We start from the raw sequence: 9,281 nt of genomic DNA on the forward strand, positions 1-9,281 counted from the left end.
AGTAATCAAAAACACCACAGTTGATGTCAGGTGGAGGCCAATTAAGTTGGTGTGTAATTTGGAAGGTGATTGGTTATACCAGTGAATGTTTATAATGGTTATTCTAATGGGAATCATCACTTTTCCAACACTGCTATTCTTTCATTTTTTATTAAATTTCAGAAATTTTGGAAATAAAAAAACATTCACTTGAATGCTGTAATCAAAATGTGTAAATCATGCTGGGATATTATGTATTTTATGCATTATCTTTTCAGGCTGTAAAACAAAAAAAGTGACTATTTCAAAAGGGTATTATGACTTTCTATATGCACTGTACGTATCTGTGTATCATTCTTTACCTGCTTTGACCTGTAATCTTTGGATCTGGAACAAAACTAACCGAGCAGCTTTAGACAGCCAATCAGGACAGAGAAGTTCACCTCATATAAACCTGCAACCATCATGCTCCAACACTCACAGCTGCTTCTCTACCTGGACTCACTCCCACTCAGGTGATTATGGACAAACTTATGTCTGCTGTACAGACAGTTATTTTTTCTTGTTCATTTCTGCTGTGGCTATACCACTGCTGTACTAGCATGTTTTTTTCCATGAATAACCATAATTTGAGGTGACATGGCAATTTTGGCAACATTTGTTTGTCTGTTTTTATTTTAGGACCTGTTGTTTTAAAAACTTCGTCATCGGATTTCTTATATTTTTCAGCCTAATCTCAAAATCGTTCTATGGTGTGACTGTCTCAAGGCGTGGCCCAATGAATTCAAACTTTTATATTTATTCATTCATCATTCATCTTCAACCACTTATCCCGGGGTCGGGGGTCGCGGGGGGGCTGGAGCCGATCCCAGCTGACATCGGGCGTGAGGCGGGGTTCACCCTGAACAGGACGCCAGTCTATCACAGGGCACATAGAGACGAACAGAGACAGACAACCATCCACACCTAAGGGCAATTTTGTAGAGTCATCAATTAACCTAACACATGCACGTCTTTGGATTGTGGGAGGAAGCCGGAGAACCCGGAGGAAACCAACGCAGACACGGGGAGAACATGCAAACTCAACACAGATGGGCCCAGGCCTGGATGCGAACCTGGAACCTTCTCGCTGTGAGGCAACAGTGCAGTACAAGTGTCTACTTTAATAAATTTCAATCATTTATTTCATCTATATATTTCTAAAAGTGTAGGAACGTGATACACTGAAGGTCACTGAAAACCATGTCCTCTGGTGTGAAACCATGTCTTGAATTTAATATGCTGATGGTTTATGTGTATATATATCAGTGGTGGCCGGCCAATATATGGCGCAAGGGCGTCGCCCCACCACACATTACCTTGAATAAGAGTAAAAAAGTAAATCAAAATGAAATAATAATTCTTTTTAGCTATGTAGCCTACCCGAGTGTACAATTTAAGTGTATTACAATATGGGTGGTGAAACCTCATTATTCTAAATAGGCCTTCTTGTGGTATTTTATTTAGTTAGTACATGGTAGACGTAGTATTTCTAATACACTTATGAATATAAATATAATAATTCCAGATATATTCAAGATGCTGCTTAGGACAGGGAAGTAAAACTTATATTTATTATTTCTTTACATGGTATTTTGGCACATTTTTGTCCGTTAATACAGTATATACTATTATTATTTCGGCTACTTCAAATACATATATAAACATATGCCAACTATGATTATGGACAACATTGTCTTAATTTACAGACTACCGAGCCATCGATATCATGGACAGAAAAAAGAACATGAAAGTATCGTACTCGTATTCTATAAGAGTACGATACTTTCATGTTCTTTCTTCTGTCATACTCATGAGCATACTGCTTCGCTTGTTTGAGATAGACTTCCGCGTTCACGAGAGGCAAAATGGCGGCGTCCTTAGGGGAGCTTGCGCCACTGAGCAGCTTTCCATAGCACTTAATGTGGCGCCATTTTTGGTCCGCTGTCAGTTCTTTTTTCTATGTTGACGGTTAGGGCAGGGCTGCGCGGTAATGTGGTGGTTAGCACTGTTGCCTTACTTCTCTGTGAAGTTTGCGGGTTCTCCATCTTCATTCTACAGTCCAAAGACATGCAGGTGTTAGGTTAATTGATGACTCTAAATTACTCGTAGGTGTGAATGTGAGTGTGAATGGTTGTTCAAGTTCTGGTGCACTTGAACTTGCCCTGCGTGGCCATGATGAAAGTGAAAGCTCAGCTGCATACTGACACTGTGTTTAAGGGTACATTTAAGACTGTAGAGAATGAACTCCTTTACTGCATGCTGTCAGTTTTGAGAAAGTGCATCATTGGAGAAATCAGGAGTGCAGACTTTGTCACCATCCAGGCCGATGAGACAATGGACATTTCCACTCGCTGTCCGCTGGTGTTTGTGATCCGCTACATTGACACAGCCCATCATCTCGAAGGAAGGTTTTTTGAGTTCATTCCTCTCCAAAGTGCCACAACTGATGCCATCGCCACAGCACTTCTGGATAGGTTGAGCTCCATTCTCCCTGATGACCAGAAGAGCGAGCAAGCTCATCTCTCAAGCATATGATGGTGCAAGTGTCATGCGAGGAGCCACAGGTGGTGTGCAGAAGAAAGTCCAGGATGTCTATGTAAACGCACACTATGTCCACTGTTACGCTCACCAACTTAACCTCATCTTGCAACAGGATCTTCCCATATCCCAAAAGTAAGTAATTTCTTCTCAGACCTGGCTGGATTATCTGGCTTTATTTTTTAAAGATCTCCAAAGAGAACCAGCGTGCTTGATGAGTGGTGGCCCACAGGCTCCCAAGAGCAAGCACAGCATGGTGGAACTTCCACAGCAGAGCTGTGAACACTACTTTTCAGCACAAAGAAGACCTGATCTAGTGTTTTGAAACCACCAGGGACTCAAGCGAGTTTCATCCTGTCACTGTGAGAGAAGCTTGAGGGTTTGTGAGACTGCTGGAGGTTGATACTTTCAGCTTCTTCCTGAAACTTCTTCATCTCCTCATGCGGACATTTTCTACAGCCAGCTCTAGAAGCTGACCATCTACTCAGTCTTTGTTTAGGGAATCATGCAGCAGTTCACAGACAGCATACAAACGATCAGGTAAATGAGCCAGTCCTGAGTTTGGGTCAGGTAATCAATTCACCCGTCCCTCCAGTCTATCCCTTCTAGCATTAGCCTTCCACTTTTCTGTGTCATCACCTGTCATCTTCAGGGCAGTAAGGTATTGGTTTCCCCTCCGGCAGGTTTGTTTTCACCATCATGTCAGACTGCACCAGAACTGTGGAGGATGTGAAGACCTTCATTCAGTCCTCCCCATGTCTGGACTCACAGCAGATAGTGAAGTTCTACGACAGCTGGGCTGAACAGTACGACCAGGTCAGTGGTAGAAGCCGACGACAACACATGTCACTCATTATCAACTGTCTTAACAGTTACCCAGGCTTTCTTCATGCTTTGTGCACGTTCCCATTACAGCAGAGGTTTGCTGTCATTTGACCTCTACTTTGATAAAGGGGTGTTACTGTCGCCTCACAACTGGGAGGTCCATGTTCAACAGGACATGTCTCCTCCAACCAAACAACATGTCCTCATCAACAGATTTTTATGATATCTTTTGAAAAATGACTGAAGTAAAGCCTCTAAATGGTGACAGGAAGTGGACAGTGACCGACAAAAGGCGACATTAGGTTTTTACGACAAAAATACTTGTTGTCCAATATTTGTTGTTAATTCTGAGAACTTTAACATCAACAGGATGCAAAATTGTTTAACTTAAGAGCAGCAAATGTGGCTGTGGATTTCCTGGATGCCAACTTCTCTGGGAGTCGCGAGGAGGTTCAGGTTCTTGACGTCGCGTGTGGTTCTGGAGTGCTCCCTAAACTGGTAAGTAAACTTTTCCCTTTACAGAAGAACCTTGGTGATTGAACCATACTGTTGTAGGTTTCAATCTGCTGTCTTACAGTTGAAAGCCTGGTGTGATTGAAAACAACGCTCCAGGGGGCCTTGTGCCGCTTCTCCTCCGACCAGGAGCTGAGCTTCACCCTGCTCTTTTGCTTGTCTTGTCATCCAGATATTTAGCCTGCTAGATATCTGGAGTGTGTGCAATGCACAATGAGCCGCTCCGAAAAGTTCACACATTACTCTCGAGCTTCAAGCGCTAAGTCAACCCCGATTAACCTCCAATCTGGAGCTTTTCTCGGGTGGCTCCAAAAGCTATTGGTGAGTGGAAAATCAGCAGGTTGGGTAGTTGACACTTGGGATGACAGGAGCTGCTGACAGATCATTCAGTGGACTTTAATGAACACACCTTGAATACATGGAATCAAATATAGACTAAAAAAATACAAAATGTAGCTCACAGCTAACTCACAGAATCATTGGCTATTGTATGCTTCATGTATACATCCTCTAAAGCTCAATTCAATTTTATTTATAATGCCACATCCCAACACAATTTATCTCAAGACACTTCACATATAGGTCCAGACCCTACACTAGTCATGATTTACAGAGACCCAACAATTCCCCCGTGCGCAGCAGCAACAGTAACAGCAACATTGGCGATGAAAACCTTCTCTTTAACAGGCAAGAACATCAAACAGACAATCTCTATATTGGACGGACAACTGTCTAGACCGGTTGGGGAATAATGGGAACTGTAGTTCATAAACTTGATGAAGCATTATTGTATCCCAAACAGAGACAAAATATTTGTGTAATTTTACATTTCTGAGAGTCAGAGGAGTCATCGAAAAACTATGTTAATGTTTGTCGTCTTCTTGTGTTTGTAGATGGTTGAACTGGGCTTCAGGCACTTTGTTGGAGTGGATGGCAGTAAAGGTATGCTGGACCAAGCTGCCAAGACCGGCCTCTATCAGGAGCTCAAACTGGCCCTTCTGGGAACAGATAAACTGCCTGCACAGACTGGTACACTACTCTCACAATTCATACACTCTCCACTCATCTCTGATGGGTAAAAGAATGATTTCTGGACACTGAAGCTAACACCTGCTCCTACTCCTTTGGTGTCAGGTTCGTTTGATTTGGTGATTTTAGCCGGTGCTTTACGTCCTGATTTTGTGCCGGTCAGCGTTGTCAGGGAACTCTGCCACGCCGCCAAACCAGGTAACCAGCTAACAACTACATTTAGCAACCATGGGAGGATCGTTAGTAATACTGAAATACAGAAAGACAAAGTGTCTGTAAGAAGTTGTTTTATGTCTCTTTGTATTTTTTGCCTCCCTTAGTGTTTGTTTTGCTCTTAGTTTTATCAATGTGTTTTAACTGGTTGTATGAATCTCCTGTGTGAATATTTAGGTGTTCATATGATCTGTTTAATCACCTATAAATGGATAAACTGTGTATTCTGCAGGAGGTTTGGTCTGCATGACAAGAGGCGACCACACAGTAACTTCAGCAGATGAGTACAAGGAGGAGATGGAGAGAGAGTTGCAGCTGATGGAGGAGGAGGGACTGTGGAGTCCAGTTGGAATCAAACAGACGGATAAATACATGGAAAACCTATATCGGAACAACCTGCAGCAAGATGAGCGATTCCTCAGTGGGACTGTTTATCTGTACAAGAAATCCATCCAGTAATATCATCACAGAAGTGATGGCAACATTAATCAGAAAAATCCATCTCATAATGCAACACAACTTGTTTCAATATTAAACATTTCTGAACAAATATTCCCACTGCATCTTTACTTGCTTCATTGAGTCACAACTCTTTTGAATCCGTCTTTCAAAAGCAATGTTTATGCACAGAGACTTAGGATAGTCCCATGTGTTTTGTTTTTTTAAATGATTTTTTTTTTGCAAACATTCGCAGTACAAGACAAGAACAGGTCACTAACTGTGGCCTCCTAGGTTAAAGTCCAGTGTGATTGACCCAGCCCCTCCCTAAACAGACTTTGAGGCTTGTTAGGCTACATCACCTGACTTCCGGAGCATTTGCTCTGAATGTGTGATATTAACATCTCTAACTTTATATTGGAGTCAGTTGAAAGCCCGCTACATTGCATAAAGATGTAAGAGTGCCAAAACGTTGAATACAAATGCTTCTGTGATTTGCCAAAATATTTTACAGGATGTTTACACAAGGCTATATAAAACAATATGAACATTTTACCTGGTAAAATCATCAAAAAAATAAAAATGAAATAATGCCAGGCATTTTTGAAGGATGAATTCAGAATAGAGCAACATTGTTAAGCATACCAGGTATATACATTCTCTCCAAAGCGCCTTTGCTCTGGTAAATTCACATTCTCACTAATACACCGAGATCTCTGTGGAAGTGAATATTCTCCTTTCTCCCTGGGAGTCTTGCCACCAAAAAACAACTCATCCCCAGTGTACATTACCACTTATCCAGCCAACCGTGTGTTTGTATCCACACGATGACAGAAAATACTGACAAATACTTTCTCCAGACTGTTTGGGCACCCCCTTTACAACACAGCCTGTTATACTGCATTACACTTAAAAACGACATCATATTTAGCATAAAAGATAATAAAAGATACCAGAGGGATATTTGTACATTGAAACAAAATATAGTAAATGATGACCTTAACTAGTGTGTTAATACAACCTGTTACAACACATGCTGTAAAAGCCATTCAAAACAAAAAGAGTTATGAGTTGAACCGAATATACTCACCAAAGACACCAAAACATTTTTGAAATAATATTACATTTATTTAACCAGATGAGACCGAGAGGTGACAAAATCTCTAGCCGAGATAGGAGCAATACAAACAACACACAACATAACAATTAAAAATACATACATACATACACATACTGGGTTTCAAACAACATACACACACAAGTATCAGTATCTAGCCATGGAAGCAATTACAAGCTGCAATTAAATAAGCCTCAAAACCCTTCACTACATTTTTAAATGCTCTAATTAGGATCAGCCTATCCGGCTGTAAAACTGTCTGGAAGTGGTTCCAGGCTGCAGAGGCAGAGAACTTGAAGGCCTGTTTGCCCATTTGAGTGCAAACTTTAGGTACAGTAAGAGGATGTCATTTGAGTACAAAGCAGAACTACTATTTTTTGTGAGATGCACTGTTCAAACAAAACCAGGAAGGGGGCAGACATATGGTGGTCTTAAAGTACCAGGGGGTGAGTCTGCAAAAGGCTAATGAAGGCTACTGAACTCTGGCATATAGGGTGCAATGGAGAAGTGATGACGTGATCTTAATAGAAGTAGATTTTAAGAAGGTTTTTAAAAGACTATCATAATATTCATTAAAGGGGCACCTCAGGAATTATGCATGGCACTGCCACAAAAAAAAAACATGTCAAAATCAATGCATTCATTAATTCATTCATCTTCAACCGCTTATCCCGGGGTCGGGGTCGCGGGGGTGCTGGAGCCGATCCCAGCTGACATCGGGCGTGAGGCGGGGTCCACCCTGGACTGGACGCCAGTCTATCACAGGGCACATAGAGACAAACAGAGACAGATAACCATTCACACCTACGGGCAATTTAGAGTCATCATTTAACCTAACACGTGCATGTCTTTGGACGGTAGGAGCATAGGCAAAACATTTTTTATGTGCCAACTGAATAATTATAGACTTTTACAGTGTTTAATTAGCATCAATTAATAAATTAAATTAACATCCCTTTTTGAAAAGTCATTTGAAAGTGACTAATAATATTTGCATTTAAATGGCCGTTAAACGACACACACACACACACACACAAACAAACCATCTAGGATGACATGTTAGCCAGATCCGGTCCAGGGATTGAAGGACACGTGTCTGCTTCCTTAATCACCAATTTCCTTTTCTCTGCTGCTTCAGCCTGAAGTATGAGGAGATGGGGACAATGCAATGGGCTGGGGGCAGGTTATTTTCCTGCCATGTGTGCGTGTGCGTGTTTGTGTTTGTGTTTGTGTGTGTGTGTGGTAGTCCCTGTGTGTACGTATAGGCAGTCGTGTTACAGGAAAGGTAATCCATAAAGTCTCTCTCTCTAGATTACACTTTTTCATCCCTTGTTTTTCCACCTCTCCTACTCCTCCTCTTCTCTTTCCGTGGCTTCTGTGGTTACTTGTGAAATGGCCTTTTGCTGCAATCCTATCAAGTACATCATCATGGCCCAGTGGACCATACAGTACATTCACATGGAGATTCACATAGAGTGAAATGAGGTTTGAGCCATGTTTCAGTCTATTGTATACAGTATAATTCCTGATTGCTCTATCGACTATGACACGCACGCACGCAAACACACACACACACACACACACACACACACACACACACACACACACACACACACACACACACACACACACACACACACACACACACACACACACACACACACACACACACACACACACACACACACACACACTCATCTAATTAAGTGTATTTTAAATCACTTTTGAAAATTGAAAATGTTCAGTCATGGCAGATCACTGAAAGATGAATCATTTTACCTACTCTTTTTGTTTTTCATGCTCAGAATCGTCGCTCAGTACATCTTTAAAAAACCTATTTGAATTCCTAAATCTGGATTGATTATGCTTTTCAACCGGTCCGCCAATTTCATGCCGTTTTGGTTCCCAGTGTTTGAGCGGTACTATTGATTCCTTCAGTCCTGCCCGCATGTAGCTGCGCCATTAGCAAAGTAATTTTAGCTCCCGCTTTGACAGGCATGCTAAAAACAAGTCACGTCTAATGTACGCTGACCAAGCTGAATGATTTCTGCAGAATGCATCGCCCCATCTGAACCAAAGCCCAATCAATGACGCTGATGCAAACATGTCAAGGATAAACAAGGAGAAGAAAAAGCATCTAATGGAAGAAAACATGGCGGATATTGATTTCCAAAACAAAACAAAAAAGGAGGATGTCTATGAAGCCTGAATAAAGGTTATAAGACTACACCTCACTACTTTGCCCTTTGGTAAACCAGTTTGCGTTAGGCATGAGATTAGATGGTTGTTAACTGCCTTTCTATCTTACTTATCCTTCTTGTCACCAAACCGCATCGATAAATCCGAACACCCTGTTAAACCATTATTTGAAAACCGACTCCTACAGTGCATCTCCTCCTACTGCTTTTCATTTTCTTTCGCTGTCCCTCCCACAACACCTCTCTTCAGATGAATTTCAATATGTTTAAAGAGAGGGAGTTTGATGAATGGCCACATGCTTCTTTGATAAACTAGGGAATTGTCTACACCACACTGTCCCTATTAATTTCAAAAGAGAGCGGTTAGCTGACATGTCTGGCCTTATCCT

The 9,281-nt window shown here is 41.5% G+C and overlaps 1 protein-coding gene across 1 annotated transcript; it reads left to right on the plus strand.

The window, feature by feature from the left end:
* Window positions 1–479: 479 nt before the first annotated feature.
* On the plus strand, window positions 480–5,598 carry LOC310958205 (methyltransferase-like protein 27; the record flags this gene model as incomplete). Its single annotated transcript, XM_083929054.1, has 6 exons — window positions 480–494; window positions 3,243–3,375; window positions 3,754–3,882; window positions 4,791–4,926; window positions 5,032–5,124; window positions 5,372–5,598. Exons 2-6 carry the CDS (start codon window positions 3,259–3,261, stop codon window positions 5,596–5,598), a joined length of 702 nt encoding a protein of 233 aa, XP_083785180.1. The 5' UTR covers window positions 480–494; window positions 3,243–3,258.
* Window positions 5,599–9,281: the final 3,683 nt, after the last annotated feature.

The sequence above is a fragment of the Echiichthys vipera genome (genome assembly GCF_963691815.1).
Source record: "Echiichthys vipera genome assembly, chromosome: 15".
In the NCBI taxonomy this organism is placed as follows: domain Eukaryota; kingdom Metazoa; phylum Chordata; class Actinopteri; order Perciformes; family Trachinidae; genus Echiichthys; species Echiichthys vipera.